This window comes from Corvus kubaryi, unplaced genomic scaffold (genome assembly GCF_017639235.1).
Source record: "Corvus kubaryi isolate FWS band 111438036 unplaced genomic scaffold, C.kubaryi_AGA036_p1.0 37394, whole genome shotgun sequence".
Classification (NCBI taxonomy): Eukaryota; Metazoa; Chordata; class Aves; order Passeriformes; family Corvidae; genus Corvus; species Corvus kubaryi.
The window spans coordinates 14,232,383-14,254,350 of record NW_024581133.1 but is presented as its reverse complement, the minus strand read 5'-3'; the positions used below and the strand labels follow the sequence as shown (position 1 = coordinate 14,254,350).

The following is a 21,968-nucleotide window of genomic DNA, read 5'->3' as shown; positions in this document are numbered from 1 at the left end:
GTCTTGGGCTCTCTGTTCAATCTAGGATACAGCACAGACATCACCATGGCAATTAAAAAACTTCCTGGGAAGGGCAGAGTACAAAACACATTGCTTATCCTGCTGAATGTCTCTGCAACTCTTGACACAGAAGTATTGCTAAGAGGCTTCAATAATTCGAGAAGATGAATCGTATTACAGAGGTTCTAGTTATTCCTTACCCTATGTCCTCTGATAGACACATTTGAGAGTCCTCTTTTAAGGGTCTTCCTTTCCTGCTTTCCATGAAAATCCATACTGTCCCCAATTCTCTTATATGCCTGTAGAGGATCACTTACAAAGGCACTGAGAAACTGTGAGCTTAGCTGAAAGGAATACTTTGATGGAAATCAACCACATCTCTGTTTTTTCACAAATGCAGCAAGCATCGACTGAAATGTCAGAACACCTACACGGTCCTTCAGGCTGCTTTTTCCGCAACACAAAAGAGCAAATTCTCCTCTGTGAAAAGATTATTTCTGTCTGTGGGGACAGAGATGGAGTGAGCTCTCCAAAATCCATAAAAATGCTCATCTGAATTTCTTGAGCTCTGCCAGTGCTCATTACTTTTTCTGTCCTCAATCTTGCATTTAGTTTTGGAGATGGTGGGTAAGAGGCTTCCTTCCTTCCTTCCTTCCTCTCAAACCCTAAACCAGAACACTTGTGTAGTTACTGAGAGTAATTAAGGGGATGCTAAGCACAGAAATGTGCAAACACTCCTGACGGAACGCAACAAAAGCCAATAAAAGTTCAAAGTAGCAGTGCTGTATAATTAAACATGTGCATGGGTCCCCCAACTCTGCACATGGTTATTGATCATCTTCCCTTCAGGGTAGTTTTTTATGAGGAGCACACAAGGAATGAGGAGACAAGATTATAAACCAGGCAAATGTGGCTTCACATCACTACCAGATGATTTGGGAGAGATGAACTGGATGAATATCATATTCTTATCTTGCTGCCAGTGAGCAGCAGCATGGCTTCATGCCATGCTCTTAGTGCTTCACAGTTAGCTGTTGTTGAAGCCAGGGTTACCAGCCTTTTCTTTTTACAAATCAAATTCTAGTTGCAGTAACAGGCATGAAAATGCAAGCACAAGTGAAGGTTAAATCTGAATAGACATTTACTTCAGGCTGCTTTTGGTTATTCTTGGAAAATAAATCTTTTAATTTTGAATAAATTAAAAATAAATTGGCTAACACAGTAAATTATTTAAGTAATTAAAATTCTAAGTGAATTTTAAAAGATTTCTTTTTCTATATAAGTGCTTGTACAAATAGGCTCCCCACTGCCGACCCATTGTGAGATCTTTTTTTTTTTAATCTTTCTTTTCCATTTTTGTAACTCACAGATATATTTAGATTGGGAACAGTTGGATTGTTTAGTAGTCTATTCAGGCAAATACGGTGAAGAGTTCAGGAGAAACTGAAGAATTCACATCTGTATCATCTAAATTTGAAATAATTAACATTTGAATGTTTTTATGTTAATATTCTGTTCATAGATATAGAATTGTTTGCTTCCAATACATTGACAATACTTTGTTCAACTGCTGTCAGCAATATTAGATTTGTAAATGACTGGAAACTTGATAGCATGTGCTTTGCTGAGAGAAAAGCAGACACTGTATCCGTGGGCCTCTGAGAATGCAGCCCTGAGCAGAGACAGAGAACAGAAACAGAAATACCACCTTGCTTTAGCAGCACTTCCTGCCTTCCCTTGCCATCATCCCCAAGATTGCTGCAGCACATTCCTGCCAACTTGTAGACTCACACAGATCACACTACAGGAGTGGGGCTGAGGCCGTGATGGTTACCTGGGAGTTGCTTTTCCCCACATAAATCACCCAGCCCACAGCATCCTCCCACAGCACTTCCAGAAGCCTTTCCAGAAAGGAAATGGGTTCAGCAGGGGCAGCCACCTGTATTTGAACTCCCTTCATGTTGACATGTTGACACTGCAGTCAGAGGCAAATCAAACCCAGGAGGAACCCAGACAGCTCCCATCTTTCTGCGCACAGCAGAAGAGGCTTTCCCAAGGAGCAGCACGTTTATGGAGCGTGTAATTGGTCTGTGCAAGCAGAGACCAAGCCACACACACAGGGACAGGGCTCCTCCTCGGCTGGGGCTGAGGCCATGGCTCTCCCAGGAACATGGCAACAGGGAAACCATTTACCAGGCACACAGGGCTGCAAAAGCTCATCAAGCACTTGTACTTTAGGGAGCCACATCCTTGGCGAGTGCAGGTCAGTGGAGCTTCACTAGCCAAGAACAAGAACATTTATGAAGAAAAATACAGGACTTTCAATCTTTTCATACAAATTACCACAGACCATAACAAGCTGATCCATACTGGTCAAAACAAAAGATATGAACTTGTGTATTAAATAGTGACATCCTGTATTGTCTAGTATTTGAACGTGACAGTCTTTTTTAAAAAGAGGAACAACTCTGAATATTACAAGGAATATATTCATTTCAGTCCCAAACATCTGTGAATTAAAAGCTTTGTGTAAGACCAAGTATTAGCCAGATCTGACTCCCAGAAATTAGATCTTGCACTGTGATTTTGTTTCATTAGCTGATTAGTGAGGACTACTAATAATTACTAGATAATGTGACTTTGTAGGTTCTGTTGTTCTAGTAAGAGGCCCTGTGTAAAATGTGAAGCCTTTATGTGGTGGGCCCTGTGCTCTACAACAGTGTCACAGAGGAGTCTGTTTGCTAGCACCTTAGCCGTGCTTTTCACAGGAAGGTTACAAGCCTTTTTCATCACAAGTGACATAGAAGTAGATGTTTAGTCACTTTTTAAGTTAATGGGGCATCCATACCAATGCAGTTAGGAAAAAAAAAAAGAGGCACTGAGTTTTTATGATTCGGGCTGATATTTGTATCACAAAGATTAAGAAAAATGTTTGAGGAACTGCTTCACCTAACTCCTATTAAGAAGAAAACCCACACAAACAGAAAAACCCCAGCTGATTTGTATTACAAAACCGTTCCAAACACCTCTCCTGTGGAACCAGAAAGCAGAATAGAAGTTCTGATTTTCACATACAATGAACATCTCTAATGTCCTCAAGCGAACTATTATGAGGAGGTTTTTTTATAGCCTTTAGTCAGTCCCTTTTTCCTTCCTGCAAACTGTCTTTAATTAGTGTACATTCATTGCTTCCCATTCCAACCTACACATCCTCCTGTGTTTAAAATATCCTTCCAGACCTAACACTGGTTGAGAAGACTAGGTAAAAGAAAGATGCTGACAGAACAGTTTAAAAATCCAGAAGGTATTTAGAAGCACAGGAAAGACGGACAAGTATCACAGAAATAAGGTTGCAGTTGCTCTTAGTATATTAATATCTCACCAGAGTAGGGTAGGGAGAGGTGTTGTCTGCTTGTTAAAGTAGATCAATTACCAGAATATTTTAGACTCTTGTCTGATCTGTTCTGCATATTTCATGGAAAAATAGAATACCCTGTTTTCTGTTATAACCAGTAACTTTCGTGGTATTAAACTAACTAAAAATATCAGAAGGCATATCGCAGCACCTTTCCACTTTTCTAAACTCTAAGGAATAAATTGTGGTGGAATGGAAATGGCTGCAAAATAAAAGTGCAAACAGTTTCTCCCTTTAGCATGGCAGGAAAAAAGATCAAGCCGCAAATTAAGAAGAAAATAAAGCTTGGAGAGATATTTTCTAACGTACACAAATGAATGCTAAAATTAAAAGAATAATGCAGATTTGATGAGCTTTTGCCACAGCCGTTGTTTGCAAAGAGGCTGCTGAGGCCTGATAAATAGCTTAGGAACCTTGTTAGCACCATTTTTCAATGAGCCTCTTGATTTTTTTGTTTTATTCATTTTTCCAGATTTAAATTTCTTTTTCTCTTTTTTTTTCTTTTCTTTTTTTGGCGGGGATGATGTTTGTTTTATAGTCTGTTTCTTTACAGAAGCTGTTCTGCTTCTTTGAATGACAGCGTAATTTTCTTTTCAAAGTTTCAAAATATTTCACATTACTATCTTGCCCAGTGGGTCCGGGGTATTGGATTGCAAATACCGAATTGCAGATCCTTATGCAGAGCCTTTGCAAAGCATTGTACGTAAGTCATTGAAGTCAGCTGGATCACTTCACTGTGTAAAACGAAACAAGGACAAAAGCCCTTGAATATATAAAACTAAGTCATGCAAGTAACCAAGGGCAATGTAGGATAAGCAAACTTTGACTAAGTTCAGATAAATGTAAAAAAGTTTGCATGCTTTCATTTATCCTTTGGTCTGCACAAGTGAGCTGAACAGCCTAAAGGAACAGGATTTCTCTTGAGATTCTGCTCCTGCTCACTACATACAAACAACTATTCAGCGCTTTTCTTTCCCCTAACTAGAAATTTTATACAAAGAAACAGGAGAAACTGGAAAATAAGCTAAAACTGTTGTATAGTAAATTATTTAATTAGCCAGCAAGTGTCTGCAGGAACCATGAAAGTTTCCTGACTAAACAGTGTTATGCAACATAAGTAAGAATTTGAGTATTCATGTAGATAAGTAGCTTAATTCAACTTCCTTAAATAAATTATTAAATGCTGATTCTTCAGCTAGTAAAAAAATTTAACTAATTTATGATCAGATTAGACCAAAATGGTCACACTCATACCCACCAGAATGTTTGTCACCATGAGTCTTGTTGAAGAAGTCACAAGCTAAGATAGTATTGGTCCAGCATTCTCCCAAGTTTTGCAACTTGAATCAGAGACAGACCTCGCTTGGGTTTTTTGAAATATATGACATGTTTAGTGAAGAACCACCACAGGTAGTTTTGCGAGCAGTTTAAGCTAATCTAAAGACAAAGTACAGGTCATGTAGAGAACTGACCCCCCAAAAAAGGATGAGGTAACTCTTACTCAGAGAGGCGCTGGTGCAAGCCAAAGCTGTGGGAGCATGAGCCCAGAACTCAGTGAGATCTCTTCCAGTAGCAAAGGCCAAGATCAGCTTAGAACACTCCCAAAGTGCTGCCCCAAGTTCCACATAGAAAGCTGGTAAAAATTCTAGATTCAAACCAGAAAGCTGCAAATCTTAAATACTGAGAGTGAACCACTGACAGCTACTCTAAGAATGAGTTCTGCCACGTGGGTTTGCCAAGACTTCATTCTCTAGTTTTCTGCTATGTTATTCAGAAATATACACACCTTGCTGCAAATGGTCAAGAAATCTGGAATACTTCGCCGAAAGTATCTTTTTGTTGTGTAACCCATTTTACTGAAGAAGAAAAGGTGTCTCATTTTTCTAGAAGCGTTTTTTTAGTACTATTCCCAAGTTGAAAAATAGGAAGTTATGCTTAGATGTTTGGAAAAGTCTACCATGATGGAAGTTGAATACTGAAACAGGCTGCCCAGGAAGGTTGAGGAAACTTTGGCTGTGGAAGTGCTCAACACTTGACACAGTCCTGAGTAACATGATCTATTTAAGACATCTTTGCAGTAGGGGAGTGGACAAGATAAACTCTAGAGGCCCTTTCCAAGCTAAAATAAGATTGTGATTTTTCTACTTACTTAGATAGCAGTAAAAATTGAGTTTGAACTATCGCTCTATATCTCAGTGTATTCCAATTTTTCATGTTTGTGTCTCTAAGCAGTCATTTGCAGTATAAATGTGTGACTCTTTAACATTCATTTCTAAGGTTTCATCTTCTGACTTTTGGGGATGAGATACCCTCCCATAAGTTTCTCTCAATTATATTAACTTACAGTTGATACAGATATGTCTATTGTACAAATGCCAGGCTAGGCACAAACTTCACACCCTCATGCTCACTGCATTTGTTTTTCTATGCCATTCACTATTCTGTATGAGATACAGTAGAGTAGGAACAGCACTGCTGCTGTCTCTATTCCTAGTTTTCCCTCTAAACCAATAGGAAGTGGCTGAATATTCTCCTCTGATACTGTTATTGGGATGGATGTTACAAGAGAAAACAACACTGTTAGAAGGTATTTACCTCTATACAGTGTTTAAAAATGTGGTGGCTGTAATTTTTTTGGGTGTGGGAATTATATAATATCAGTGTATTTCAATAATCCGTTTCTCAAAAATGTGTATGCTGGAAATTTTCCTAAGCCTAAGTTAGGTTAAGATTCCGTGCCAGCACTGAAATACCAGACAAGCAGAAGCCAAAGACCAGTTTTATGTGCAGATTGAGGGGTTTCCATGAGGTGAGAAGTAGAGAAAAATATATAGCTTCTCTACATCCTATTCTTTATTTTCACTGCCATTGTACTGAAGCTATGACTCTGAGCAGCCATGCCCATCCATTAGCCCCTCTTCCTCTCCTTCCACTAAGGTATGTCTTTGTCTCAAGATTTTTCTTTTTGAAGTCCACTTTTTCAAACCTCTTACATTCCATTTTGCATCCCATCCTCTTCCACCTTTCTTCCAAATTCCTTTGCTGTGTCTCAGGCCTACCACGTACTCCCTGTCTAAGCACTCCCTTAGTTTCCTAGCTCTCCTCTTGGGTCATGCATCCCCAAACTGCGTTTTTCTCATGCTGCCACTGTTTTTCCTCCCCATTTAGAAACATTTTGTATGATTTACTATGCCAGCTTGCATTCTCATTAGACAATTAAGTAACTATTTTCTAGTGAACTACACTAAGCTGGGGCAATTGGCACTTACAGATCTCTCATTATGTACTGCTGATACTAGCATGCATATTAATGTGCAATACCATTAAAAGAAAAACATATCTACAACCATGGGGTAGAAAATTTCTAGTTTTAATAGGATAGGTTAAAACTAGAAGTGTAAGGTAGGGAACATCTACTGTATTTAGAAAAGATTTCATATACTGTCTCCCTTTTTCTGTCAGCAAAGTCTGAGTGGAATGGAAGAGACTTCACATAAGGAATAGCAGCAACCAGGATCCAGCCTGGCTCAATCTGTTCTAGGAGGGATTTGATGGATTGGCTCTGGAGAGGTCTCACTCCCAACTAGACTCAGTGGCTATCAGCTGAAAAGCCATTAAAGTGAATATATGAACTACAGGAAAGTATGATGGTGACATGTTTTGTTTCTAGCTTGTTAAACCAGTAATTGTTATTGCAAGTAGCTGTCATTCCCACCAACATTTGCTTCTTGTTGACAATGAAGAAAACTCATTTGTTTAATAGCTTGAAGCTTAATTTACTTCATGGTTGGTTTCTTTCTTTGGCTGTCAATCCCAGATCTCTGAGAAAGAAATGCAGTGAGTTTTATGGCAAGCAGAATGAGCTGTAACTAAACAGCCAGTACAAAAACTAAGGTTTCTGACTGACTAAGGGGGTTTCTTGAAAGGGACATAGGATCAAAAGCGCCCTTTTGAACCATATTAGCCAAGACTGCCAGTCATTGAGTACACCCAGATTGGGTAGTGATCTGTGGGTATTTTCCTTTCATTTTGTATGGGTTTTAATTCCATTTGACAGCTCCAGAAGAAATTAGCTCTGTGTCTTGAATTTTAGGCATCTGATGGGAAGATAATGGAATTTTGAGGTTAACTACAGTTTTAAGACTGTAACTTCCTTATTCGCTGTCATAGCTAGTTGAATTCAGTAAAAACAAACACTGTAAAGCCACTTATATGTTGAATTGCATCTCTGTGCTACTGTGACAGAGTGAAGCTTAAATTAGTCATATTTGAACCCAAAATCATCCTACAGTGCATTGTACAAGTACAGCACAGGAATATCTCTTGATATACTAACCAAGTGTGGTTGCAAATACAGTAGCTATTTAAGCATATAGAATGTAGCTATCTTGTCTACATACCAAAAGGAATAACATAACTTGGATTTTGGCCAGGATTTCCTCTCCCCTCCATCTTCCAAAATAGGCAGCTCTTAAGTGACCACCAGAAATCAAGAACTTTGGTTTTGCAAATCCCTCCCAGACTACACTGCTTGTTGGTTCTAAGGACAGTTAAGGATTCCAAAGGCAAAGTGTGCATTTTGAGCTCCCTTTGAAATATTTTGTACTGCTAAAAATGTTGGGAATTTTTGACAAGAGATCTAAGAAAGAGATAAACTGTACTTCTAAGTTTAGTTCTTTAAAGAGGCAGACAAAATTTGGCATTGTGTCTTGAATTATTTGTGCTTTCCAAATTCTTGTAATCTTTCTTTGCTATCTAAAATGTCCTTTCTAGGAAGGAAAAATCCACCCTTTGAAAGAGTTTCCTAGAAAGTTACAGACTTACCACATCCATGATCTGCATGAGGCTGAGAGTGAAATAGACAGTGAGTGGCTGGGAATCATTTGCAACTGGTCGCTCCAATGGATTATAATTTTTCAGCAGCTCCTTGTAGAGCTTCCTTTGGAACTGTCCTTGCAGGGACTCTTTGGGCACAGGAATAAACAGACAAATAATAAGGATTCTACATCAGAAAAAGCTCAGGCATGCTTTTTCACTCCTATCAGATATTATGTATCTATTATTACACCTGCTGCACTCCCAGAAAAATGCCACTGTATTTCAAATAGTTCATTAGCTACTGCAACAAAATCCTAATCACAAATGTTCATCCCAGCCTTTAAGGGGGATTGCCTCTTTGATCAATTCTTGACTGGCCAGGAGCGATACATTCTACATGCTAATGATGCTTTCTCAATGTATGCACCGTTCGATCCAGCAGCAAGAAGTGATGAAGAGGAAATACAGTACCTGTGATTTGACACCTGTCCTGGCATAGCTATAACCAGAAAAGCAGAGCAGAGATACGGCAGAGGGCATCAGTAAGACAATGGGAGAAAAATGGCCACAGGTTAGATTGAACATCGCTCTCAGGCTGCTTCAGACAGAGAACTCTTTGGGGCAAGTAGTCTCCGCTTTGTTCCCTGTTCATTAAGTGGGGTACGGGGTCCCTGGCAGAGATGATAGGCACTACGTTAATATACATGCTAGTATTCGGGGATTTCCGTCCTTTTTACACTTCAAATCCAAGGAGGATTCTTAGTCTGCCGTCTTTCTGTGGAGGGAAGGAGCAGGTCTACATGACTAGAGCAGAGTAGACCAGGGACAGAGGCAGTTGTCGAATGAAGGGAAATGTGCGACAGGGTAGGAACAGGTGCTCTGGATGTGAGCTCTCCCTGTCCCACTCCAGACGGACTTTCCTCTTCCCAATTTTCTAGTCCTGCACTCCCCTCACAGAAAACCGCAGCCTCTGCCCTGGGGCAGCCACCATTTAAGTCCTTTGACGGAGTTCGCTCCCCCATCCCCACCGTCCGTTTCCCGCGTCCCTTCCCAGCAGGTCCCAGCGCCGGCCAGCCCTCAGCGCGGCCCGGGACGGGGGCGAGCCCCGCCGCAGCGGCGAGGCTCGGAAAGGGGAGAAGGGGACGGCCGAGGCCGGAGAGCCGCCGTGCCGGAGAGGACCCGGGGCAGCCGTCCCCGCCGGACCCACCCGCCCCGCCGCGGCTCCCAGCGCTGCCCGCGGGGCCGGCGCCCACTCACCGCGCACGAGCCCCGCCGCCGCCAGCAGCCACACCGCCAGCTCCTGGAGGCCCATCCCGGGAGAGCCGGCGCCGCGAGGGACGGACACGCCAACAGCAGCGGCGGCTTCTCCCGCCGCCGAGCCCCGCCAGCCCCGAGCCGCCGGTATGGGCCGCTGGGAGCCGCTGGCGCCCCGGGCACCTCCGGCAGCTCGGCCCCTTCCTGCGCCCGCACCGGAGCTCGCCCTACGGCGCTGCCGGCCCGGGCGGAGCGGAGCGGAGCGGAGCGGAGCGGAGGGATGCTGACGGCCCGCCTCCGCGCCCTTCCTCTCGCCTGATGGATTTCCCTCCCTTCCCTAATCCTCGAGCGTCTCCGGGCTGGAGGGGAGGGAGGGGAGCCTCTCGCAGGCTGCTGCGGCAGCCGGAGTGATGCGGTGCGGCTCGGTGAGGGGGCCCCGGCATTATAGAGCCGAGAGCGGGGGCGGCCCCCTCCCCTGCCGAGCAGCCGCGCCCGCCCGCACCCGCTGCCCTCCCCGAGCCCGCAGCGGCACCGCGGGGAGCCCCGGCTGCCTGGGGACGGGAGAACTGGGGAGGGGAGCCGGACGGCCGCCCCGGGGAGCGCACTCTGCCCGCGCTGCCCCAAAAGCCGAAGGGCATCAGCCCCCCTCACCCTCCACCCTCCTCAGCCCTCCTCGGCACAGGTCATTCTCTTTCGCCATCGGCAGCGGCTGCTGCTGTTGTGGGAGGCGTGAATTAGCCCAAAGGGCAGCACAGTCCCCCGAGCAGGATAACCGCTGCCGGGGGTGAGGCGGGCAGCGGACGGGGAAGGCAGCCGGGATAGGGACCAGGGCAGGGCCAGTCCTTGCTGGCATCAGCCAGCAGCTTGGCTTAGGTCACATCTAGAGGAGGAGGGCAATGGCCAAAATGGCTATTAAATGTCCAGCAGACATGCAGGGCTGATCATCTCAGTTGCTGGATGTTTTGTCTAGATATGGGAAAAAAGCCATGGCCGAGGGGCATTGTGTTTAGTGCTTGACAAACACGTGACAGTAAAATGGTGGCTGAGCTCCTGCCTGGTACAGGTATAATGCGCCACAGTTGGAAAGCAGGCCCAGAAAATTCAGTGCATTTTGTTGATTGTCTGGTTCCCATCTGCAACTCTGAGTGCAATTTTGAGATCATGGATGGGTTTTTTCTTTCAGTCCAAATCCCTGCCCTTCAAATCCAGTTGCTACATTTAATGAATGTCCTAGGCCACTGCACTTAAAAAAGAATGGTATTGAAGAGTGTCATCATTTGCAAGGGGTAACTAAGTCCTTGTTTTTCAAATGACCATCAAACAGCTGTTTATTAGTCCATGTTAATTCTCAGCTTTAAAAATCCAGGTTATCTGTTTTAGCTTAAGCACTGACCTAATTTATGTAGCTACTGTTTAATTATTTTTAAATGTTGAGCACAAAAGCAGATGCATCTTGGGGCAACCTGAATAGTTAACCACATTGGTGCATCATGTGTTTCAGCTGTCACATACAGCAGGACTGAAACCTTCCCCTTTGCAAATGAGCCAGCAAACAACTTCACCAAGGGGTAACGGAAACGAGCAAGTGGTAAAGCTAACTCTCCAAAAGCCAAGTCATAGATGGTGTTTTTTTGGGTTTTGGTTGTTTTTTTTTCCATGAGATACTGACCTTTTTAGACCATCCAGCAGACAGAAGCGAGTTGCTAGGGGAACTCTGTGTTATTTGCAGAAAAAAAAGGGTTATTATTCATTTGTACTTCAACCTTCCCGTGGCAGTGCTCTTAGTATCTGGATTTTTGCCTTGTCTCATTTTGGAAAGAAGATGCATTTTCTTTCCTTCTTCTCCTGTTATCCACTGCTGGTTTGGACAGGTGCCCCAGATATTTTTGGGTGTTCAGTAGACAGCATGAATTGTTCAGGCAAGAAATTTGGAGAGGAGATCTACAGTTCATGGTTGACCTCTACTGTTGGCTCATTTTTTTTGCTCTACACGTTTCTTTGTTGACAGTTGCCTTATTCCCTCCCCCATGATGAACACAGGGTCAGCATCCACCACGCACAGCCCAGGGTCTCCAGGGCTCAAAAGGCAAACCCTGCAGGGGATGGTGCTGAAACCCCAAATTCCTGTAGTATAAGCAATGAAATAATAATTTGTAACTATTACTTTGATAAATCTTGATTTATATTTTATTTGTGGCAGTCTTGTTTTCATCTGATGTTAGCAAATTGAATTTTATAGGCACTTCAGGAATTCATCTGATATTCTTTAATAGCAATCAGCACCTCAGCTCCTTGATTAAACTGTGTTCAATCAGGTGCATTCCTCTTAAAGGTTTTACCTTTCAAGTCAGAGATTCTGCTGTGAATGCACACAAATGGCAAGAAAAGGACTTACCTGCTTTCTGTAGACATCCTGGCTAATAAAAGTTAATTTCACAAACATTTATAGATATTGTGTAGATACTAGCAAAGAAAGGTTAACAAACACCATACTGAAGTCCTCTAAAAGCCTTTATTTATGGTGCTGGTTGTCTTTGTAGAATCTAGTGTTTACAACTCAAAAGCAAGCCATACAGTCTGTGGCCAGCAGAGGCTCTTTCTCTGCCTCCAGGGCCCACCGGTGACAATACCCACTCTTCTCTGAGCTTTGATTCTTCTCTCTGTTGTATGCTATCCGGCCAGATGATTTGGAGGCAGTTGTTTCCTCTCCCTAGATGATAACTTCTTAGACACAATGATGAATGTGAGTCCACTTTACAGGCTGTAAAAACGATTACAGCCTGTTACAGGCTGTAGAAACGATTGTGGGTCTCCCAGCACACCTTCCACAGTTGGATGCTTGCCAGAATATAAACAAGCCCTTAATGTCTGTTTGTGTCTCATTTACATGGGACATAATTAGAGATGGCCAATTGTGTGTCTGTCTGTGTGTGAATAACCAATTGCTCAAGGACACAACATTATGCACAGATCACATGTCATATATTGAGGTCAGGCATAAGAAAATACGTGTGTGGTAGTAGTGTGCATGTAATACTGATGTGCTGTTTATTGCTTCTTTATCTGATAAGCAAAAAAGTAAATACATCCTTGTAAAAAACGCTTCACTCAAGTACTATTTCAGGTCTATTTTGAGTCTGAGTGAGGCACAGAGTTACCACAGAAACAGTTACAGGATTCTGAATGTGTCTATAGAAGAGACTCTCATCATGACTGTAAGATGTTTGTTTATACCCAAATACCATCCTCCTAGTTCAGTTTACAAGGCTAATCTCATGCTTTGGTCAGTGAAAAGAGCCAGGGACTGAAGAACATTCAGAATGACTCGTGCAGTCACTACAAGATGTTGCAGTTGCCCAGGGTTTACAATATCCCAGAAATGCAAGGAATATCCTCTTTTTCTCTTTGAACAGATTTGCAGATGAACAAAATCATGCATCTTCCTAAAGTGATGGAAGATGATAAAACAGCCCTGAGATGAGGCTGATAGTGAAGAAGTGACCATCTCATACTGTATCTATCTACCGTGACTGCAGCACCTTCTGAGTTTGATCTAATTATTGTGCACCTGCAATGACCTGGGGTACCCATATCAGAAAATAATCTGCTTTTCCTTATTTTTCCTTCTTTTTAGAGAAGAAGGTAGAATAGGCTAGGATTTTAAATGGTAGCTTATAGCATGTGTTAGATGCCTACATTTTTGTGAATATTACTCAAATTAAATTACCTCTTGTTATCTGGTTGGGGTTTTTTCCCTTTTTCTTAGGTAGTCCTAGTAACTGCATCTCGTGTTATTAGTTATTCTCTGTTGTTTACTTTGCCCAGTGATAGTCTCAGGGATTGAGAGCGAATATGTGACAAGCTTGATTTTTTTCTGTGAAATGTCCTGAAACATTATATGGTTTCTTTCTTGCAGGAGGTAGCAAGTAGTTTTGATGCTGAGTTTCTATTGAAGGATGAATTAGCCATCTGAAATATGGTTAATTTTGTGATTAAACTTTATATTCTCTACACCCTAACTTGAACAGAGATTCACAAAGGCAGTCTCTTCCCCCAGTTCTTAGTTCCTACACCAGTATGTGATTTCCAGAAAATGATCCATTCCCCAAATGATCTTCTGTTGGGAAGGATAAAGAAGAGCACAGACTAGTCTGTTGTTTAAAAATAAGAAAGCTGCTGCCCTGCCACTTTGTAAAAAGTAATTACAGAGAGAATGTTTCTGAACAGTACTCAGGTGTGAGGAATAAGGATTTGTCAAATTTGCCTAATGACTGTGTAACTAATGAGTAAGACCTGTGGTCATTTACGTAATGCAAACATGTTTCAGAACTCATACTTGTCTTTTATTACTGTTAGCCTACACTCACATTGAAGTGTGAGCATATTGAACAACAGTGGCAGCACCACTGTGTTACTGTGAATGAAACATCTCAAATGCTATAACTACAGAGATTTCTCAGCATATCTGCCCTACAGGTGTTTTTCTCTGTCCAGAGAAATATCACAGGTTTTCACTGACATCATGCTCAGCACGTTTGCACTTTGATTTCTGTTCTTCTCATTTCAGCCTCTGTCAGGTCCTTCTGATGCATTTTGTAATTCCAGGGCTTGGCATTCATTTCTCAATGACATACAATTCACATTACAGATTCGCTTTGCCATCTTTTTGGATGAGTGTGAACAACAGAAAGTTGACAAAACTGCTTTTCTTCACCCTGGTTAATTTTAAACAACTACATAATTTAGGGTTCACAGAAGCTAATTAAAGTTGACAGGAAATCTGCATTTTAGGCCTACAGCTTTAACAGATCCTCATCTATAAGCATCTGAAGATCAACCTTATTTATCTTGTCCTAAAGCAACACACTAGAAATTTTTCTTTCCTGAAAAAATTACCATCTGCTGCAATTTAAATAACTAACATGAATTCCGCAGAAATGGTCACTCGATCTGTAAAGACCATTCCAATAAGGCCTTTGACCATAAAGCTAAGCTCAAACCCTTTGTAAGACAGAATGTTGTAGCAAAACTGAGAGCAAATTCATTTAAACTTTGGCCTTATAGTTCAGTCTTGCAAATCCAAATTTCTACAGCCAAGATTTCTAAAAAGAAAAGTAGTCAGGGTGCCCTCATCTGCTAGAGAATACTGAATTTTGGCCTTTAGAATCCTAATGGTTAAGTTTCAGTTCATCGAGCACATACATTTTTAATATGGCTTTGGGGAGAAAGAATTTTTATTTTTTTGTCTTGAAATGCATGGATTACAAATTTACAACTGTATTTCTTACCTTGCATAAAACCAGCACTTCCTAATATTCCTTCCTAACTTCTCCTGCAAAGAAAGCCTCAGTATCACTACTAAGGACATCAGTCCAGTCCTTGTATGATTTATTTTAACCAGTCACTGGTGAAGTTAATGTTTTTCAAGCATGTGCAACAACAAACATCATGTATCATCTTCTATTTTAAATGAGATCTTATCCTTTCTCTATAATTGCCCCTCTATACTGGCACAGCACACAGAGCAGCAGCAGAGCTACAAAGGGCAACTGCCCTGGTGAGTCGCTGGAGACCGGGGAGGAGTTCAGAGAGGAATCCAGGGAGGAATTCATTGCTCTCAGCACTGGAGAGTGGCAGCCAGTCATGGCTCAGTGAAAAATGCTGTTTATCTCCAGCCAGCTGGTGACAGTCCTTCATGGAAACTGTTGCAAATGGAAGCATTCAGAGAATGGAAACAAAAATTAATAATTTTTGTTGTCAGAACACAGCATATTTGGAGGCTGTGGATCCTTTAGAGACCGGCAGATTTTCAAAACGCGATTCTTTATTGGACTCAAAGGAACTCTCAAAGCAGCTGCTAGATTGTTTCACTGAGGAAGAGCTGTGGACCTCTGGAGGAGGAACTGAAACTACTTTAAATATAGGGTTTGATGGAAAATTCATGACAAGCAATTCAAAATACTAGATGTGATCTATTTTATCTGAATCCCTAAGAGAAACACAGACTTCATTGGTGTGTTTCTGGAGCACTGAAGACGGGTTGTGGGTTTGCCATGTTCAGGAATAGAGGCCACTTTTTTCCGCATGGGCAGCACGTCATGGAGCAGCCGTGCTCTGATTTCCCAAACATGGCAAATGAAAGCAGCAGAAAGTGCCTGCTGGCTCCTAGGCTTGCTGAAATGGCCAAGTGTGTGGGAGTAGTGGATGCCTCTTCCAGCTGGCCTTCTGATGTTATTGTTTGTGACACAGTCAGGGGGACTTCTCCCTACTCATTCCTGGTTTCAAAGCCCAGGCGGTCTCCTCATTATATCAGCTGCAAAGCCAGTGAGCGTAGGTGGGTGTACCAAGTTTCAGTAGCACAGCTCAGGGAGCAGAGTTGTCAGGGAAGTGAGAAAGCACATCTCAAGCCCCCAGTGCCCAGCACTCCTCTACCACAAGCCCTTGCTGATCAGCCAGAGACCAGGGCTGGTGCAGGCGGGTGAATGAATGTCTTGTAATCACATATTTAAGTAGCAGATAGGAAATACAGCCCTTGGTCATCTGTGATTCATCTCCTCAGCACTGGAGAACCTGACAGAGTAAACGACCGAGTAACAGCCCCAGCACAGATGTCTGAGGAACCATTTCATGAGCCAGCTGGGGGGAAGCAATCACAATAGACACATGCACAGAGGGAAGACTTTTCCAGCAACAGACCTGCCTTTGATTTTGGTGATAGTTAGCTCTCAAAATAAAACTTCTCTCTTTTCCAATGACATCAAAAGGGTTTTTGTTACTCATGGGTGAATGCAAATTGCTTTCAGTGTATTTTTCTTGAACTAGATTTAAAAGACCACAGATAGTTCATACATTTATTATGGACAATTTTTTCCTAAAACTTCTTTTTATTATCACAGAGAGGATGAAAAAAGGGAGAATGGGGACAGAGAGAGAGGAAGCAACTGTCTGGTTTTCTCAATGCTTCTAATTAGGTAGGAGGATTTTCCAAGCTTGGATAAGCTTTCAGGTATTTGCTTAAGCATTTGTTTCACAGGAGAAATTTTAGACCACTGATTACTTTAATGACTAATTAGAAGTTTAAAAATATTAGAAAAATAAAGTTAAAATCTGACTTAAAATCTGCCTGCCAATTAGACCAACATATTTGGAATGTTCTCTTATGTTCAGAGAGAATATTGTTTCACACAGCTTCAGGAGTATCTTTTTCTGCACATCTTGCTTGTGCAGATACAAGAAGTGAAATCCTTAATTTTGTAACTCTATTGGTCTTCAGTTTGATCCATTTGCTATGATATGAGAGCATGAGAAAAATTATCACAGTTACCTGAGCCAGGCAAATAAAGAAAGAAGCTTACAGCAGCTTTCTATTTTCACATTTCAAGTTCATTTTTAACCAGGGATGTTTGGATACCCAGGTATCTTTTAATGAAACCAAGCTTTAAGAGATTTTTCTGGTTTTGCTCTATACATAGAACATCTACTTACCTAAAACAGTGTTCCTGCTTTTGCTAATTTACATAAGTAAACCTTAATTTTTAATTGAAGCTATTACTCCTATTAAATCTTTTGGGATGTCTAAATAAAAATGCTGTGTGTCTCTTTAATGGCTGTAATTCAAGGCTATCTTTTTATCATGGTCAAAATTGTTCTTCTGGATTCCTGCTTAATTATGAAGATAATGCAATGTGGCAGGTCAGAGGCAACAATGACATTGCTAATGCCAGGCTGCGAAGATAGCCTGTAAGTAGCTGAGATGGCTTGAATATTTTGAGTAATAATTTAATTTATCTGTTTGTTGATGGATTGTCTGTGGTACTGATTTTTATAATGCAAAAATGTCAATGTTTTCATGATGATGATCCTAAGAAAATGTTAGTACATTTTTTAAAGCACTGCAGTGATTTAGAGTCTGTGTCATACTTTTTAAAGAGATTTTGGTCACCTGGGAGCTTCAGTCTTAGGGGAGCCCCATAAGTTTGAATGCCTAAAAGTGGGTTTTCAAAGCAGGTAGCTGCATTTATTCTTGGCAATAAAATAAATAATAAATTGCCAAACTGTATGTGAAAATTTTACCCTACCATTGATGTTAATTTTAATTTTTAATGTTCAAATATTGTGTAACAAACTCATTGAAACTGTTGATTTTGAAAGTTGTGAATGTCCAAGCACAGAAATGCCCAGTTCAGTGGGTTAAAAGGACAGTTTCTGCAGCTCTCCCTGATAGAGTGAGCTCAGCTGAGCAGGCTGTGTGGGAGCCAGGCACAGGTGCTGCAGGCTGCTCGGGGCTCTCTGGTAACAGAGGCCTGGCCACTGACCTGTCGGTGTGATCCTGGTGTTCACTGCACAGCAGCCTGGCTGGGACATGTCCCTGCTCTCTGCTGACCTGCTCTGGAGCTGAGTCACCCCAGGAAATCCTTCTGTGCCTCAGCCATGTCCTGAGCTGCTCTAGGTTTGCTCCCTCCTTTTTATCCTGGTGTACCATTTGTGTGGTCGGTGCATTATATTGCCAGATTCTTCCAGTTTCATTGTAGCCTTTTCCTAGTTTTGAAGAGGAAGTCACAGGATTCCTTCTGGAGGAGGAAAAAATAGAGTTGTTGTGTGAATGTGGAAGTGCCCAGGTGATAAAAGATAGGATTCTGATAGGTTTCCCACCTGCGGGAGACTGACTGGGTTTTAGGATTAAGTACAGGAACAGAAGAGACAGAGGTGCTCTCTTGAGAGCATTGGCTTTATTGCACTGTTGGCTCTCTTTATATGTATATATTTATTTTCTTTTACCTTTTTGAGTTGATCTGGTATCTGCTTAGCTAATATGGCTTACCTTTAGTGAAAGGATTAACTGATTTTTGGATTAAATCTTAGCAATGTTTGCTTTGTTAGGAAAGTAAGTAATTGCAGAACTGCTGGTTTAGGGGTTCTTTTATCTTTTTTGTTTTAATCACATCTGAGAATTCATAGAGCATCTTATTGTTGGTGTTAGCACATATTCAGGTTAATAATTTAGGAAATGTACTCCTGTAATTCATAAACCAGTGAGGATTATTGAGATATTTTCAATGCATCCATTTTCTTCCACAGTGACTGCATAGACCATGAAGAAAATTAGAATCTCCTTGTCAAAGATGGGACTGAGACACAAAGCAAGTTGGAAGAAGATGATGGCCAGGTAAGATTTTAATTTTTCTCTTTGAACATCTTGCTAGAGCCACGTGATCCTAGAGAGTCTTCCTATAGGAAAGTTCCATTAAATTGAGACAAAATAGGATTGAAATGAAGTTTGGTGAAATATTTAGGTTAGCAGAGCTCTCCTTCTCAATCTCCTCTTCATTACTTTAATGATCAGGAATGAACAAAAGGAACCCAGATTCATTCCAGGCTGTGGTACTAACCTGTGAACTCCCCAGTTTCATTAAGGTGCCTGGTAGGTTCATGTGGAAAACTTGGAGTACGCTCTGGGAAGAGCAGTATGTGTGTGGAGAGCCAGCCAAGGCAGAGTGGTGAAGAAACACTGGGAATACATGCAGGACTTAAAAGTGCTCCTCTCTCTCCTCTCTTTGTGCTAAAGACATCCGTGCCCTATCTGTCTGGAATGTCTTATAGAAATGGATTCAAAATTCATTAGGAAAAAATAGTATAACTGTTGAAATTGATGCTTGTATTACTGGTGGAATTGAGTCTTAATTACAAGGCATGTTTATGTGTATGGCATAAACTATCACTAGTAAATGGTCATGGAATCATGGAATATCCTGAGCTGGAGGGACCCACAAGGATCATCAAGTCCAGCTCCTGGCCCTGCACAGAGCTACCCCAAGAGTTCCTGTGTGTTTGAGAGTGTTGTCCAAATGCTTCTGGAACTCTGGCAGGCTTGGTGCTGTGACCACTTCCCTGGAGAGCCTGTTCCAGTGCCCAAACACCCTCTGGGTGAATTATGACATTGCAAAGGCAGTGCTGTTTCTAACTGCAGATTATCGTATGTACAATCAATTTCCTGATTTTCTGGATGACTTCTGTAAGGTTAAGCATCTGGGACAGATGCATTCCCATTCCTGAATGCTTTTTGTAAGACAGACCAAAGAATCTGTTCTTTCTATGAGTAAAAAAAAATAATCACTGTCTTTAAAAAACATTCTTTTCCCCTGGGAGAAAGTTTTATTCATCACAAATTGGTTTTGTTTTTTCCCCTTATAACAGGCTGTTATTTATAAAAGTTCTTGAAGTGAATCACGGAGTTCTGAACTTTGAAACTCTCTGCAAATAGCAATGAAACTTGCCTTAAGTGTAAATGAGCAGTGATTTAAATATTAACTATCAGTTGATATTTCACATTGCTTCCCACATACTCATTTATAAAACAGTCAAGCTGCAAGCTGTGTAAAAATAGCATTTACTTACTGCTGTGGTTTAATTGAAAGTTTGGTGTTTGAGGATGGTTAACACTGGTACGTGGGAACTGGTAATGACTGTTACGCTTGCTGTGTCATAGCTCTGCTGTGTGGTCTTGAGAGATGACTAAAATTAATGGTGTGCCATTCCCCTAACCTGAATTGTTATAATCCATATCTAACAGCGATACTGTAAAACTGATAATTATTTTATCATACAACAAAATTGTATTCGTGCTTACACATAACTAGAGTGCAGCAAGAACATGTTTACAGCGTTCTTCAGCTTCTGGGAGTTTGAAACCACCAGATTCCACAGTGGGTGAATTAAAGACAGTGGATAACCAGACGCCATTAATATATTAATTAAATTGCCATCAGTAAAGGAAAAAAAAAAATAGAAGGAAAGACCATTACTTGTCTGGAATACTATTTTACTATTTTGCAATATTTTTGTATCAGTACCAAACTGGGCCATTAATGTCTCTCATATCATTTCTTTTTTCACCTCGTGCACAGGTAGGGATTTGACTGATTGTTACAAGAAACTTTAGCAGGAGTACAACCTGTTCTGGGACTATGAGGTGTTGGCTAATAGTATAATTAAAAACAGAGTTACAGAAAGGTGTCTGACAGCCCAGGTGAGCCAAGTATTTAAAATATATTTTGTACTCATGTGAAAACCAGGTTCATCATGCATGAAGTGGCAAATTTGTTTAGATACAAAATATAAGATGTATTTTAGATGCCACATATAAATATGTGTAGACATTTCAGTATTAACCACTATATGCTTCTATGAGCTGGAGTATACATAAGAGTTGAGGTTGTTAATCATTTGCAATTAGTCACAGTCATACTACTCGACCAGAGAGCCAGACCCTCTGCCAATGTTCCTTCAGGCCTCCCTTGTGCCACGGCCCGCTCGTGAAGCAAAAGGCTCTCAAATGAGCATTGGTGGGTGCTTTACTTATTTATCCTTCTACTTCTGAATGACAATTATAATATCTTCTCAGTGAAAGTCTTGCTGTTCTGTCCTTAATGCCATAATATTCCCTTGCACTTTCCAGATGCAAACACGGATGATTATCTCAGTATACAGATGACTCCATTCCTGTCCCTGTCGCTTAAATCTTGCCTCGAGTCCTCAGTTGTTCTCCTGTAGCTCGGTGAGGACTCTCCAGAGCCAATGACAGGCAGGAGGAGCTTCACAGCCGATATTAAATGTATGAGGGTCTTTGGTCTCTGCCTGGGCTTCGATCTTGTGTGTCAGACAGGTGCTTGACTTATGGAGCTCCTCCTGCTTTAGTGTGCTTTACTGGGAACCAAGCTGTAGTAATGCAAGGGGAGGAGGATTTTTGCCCTGATGTGGTGTTCACCATATCAAGTTCCTGCCCATTTGTGCCAGGCAGTGCCAGCCTATCCCCAGAAGACCTCAAGGAGACTCACCCTTAACTGAATCTCTGTGTTCGCCCTGGTTAATGGTCTTAACAAGTGCTGTCCATAAGGCACAATCTTTTGACTTAGTGAAATAATCTGTATGACTTTCCCTAGGGCTTCCTACCTGCTGAAATCCTTTCCAGAGCTGTCAGTTCTTGCAGACAGGCAGTTCTTGCCTGCCTGCCTTTGCCTGACAAGAATAGTGACATCAGGTGGCAGTGGGGCCTCAGGGACAGAACAATACTCAATTCCTTTGTCACCTTTTCCTCATTATTTTTTTAAATTTAACATGGTGTGGAAGTTACTACAGTCTGGGCAACCTGATAAATGCAAATATCAATTTACCACTAGGTAGTTTACTGAAATAAAGGGCACAGAGCTATAGATAATGGGCCCAAACTAGCCCAAAATCTATCAGGAGATTCAGTATCCCACCACTGTGCTCTGTCTCATGATGTCAATATTGGATTTTCCTTATCACCCCTCACTCTGGATAATGGAGATACATTACTAAAATAAACACTTGATAGTATTACACTACTCATTTTTTGTCTTGTTAGTCTACACTAACTGGAAACCCAAAATGTTAAATAATGGTTAAGATTTTGCTATTAATGAAAGATCTTTTCCAAACTAAATGATTCTATGATTCTAAG

The 21,968-nt window shown here is 41.5% G+C and overlaps 1 protein-coding gene across 3 annotated transcripts in view; it reads right to left on the bottom strand.

Moving 5' to 3' along the window:
- CHRFAM7A (CHRNA7 (exons 5-10) and FAM7A (exons A-E) fusion) overlaps positions 1-9,965 on the bottom strand; it is a 38,148-nt gene extending 28,183 nt beyond the window's left edge. The window contains exons 1-2 of one of the 3 annotated variants that reach the window (XM_042038971.1): positions 9,491-9,965; positions 8,240-8,379 (exon numbers count right to left, since the gene is read on the bottom strand). In XM_042038971.1, the coding sequence (XP_041894905.1) occupies positions 8,240-8,379; positions 9,491-9,545 (195 nt within the window). In that variant the 5' untranslated portion in view covers positions 9,546-9,965. Of the gene's footprint in view, positions 1-8,239; positions 8,380-9,490 lie in introns of those variants that run through there. The other 2 variants (XM_042038970.1, XM_042038972.1) reach the window with 2 other exon arrangements.
- Positions 9,966-21,968: the final 12,003 nt, after the last annotated feature.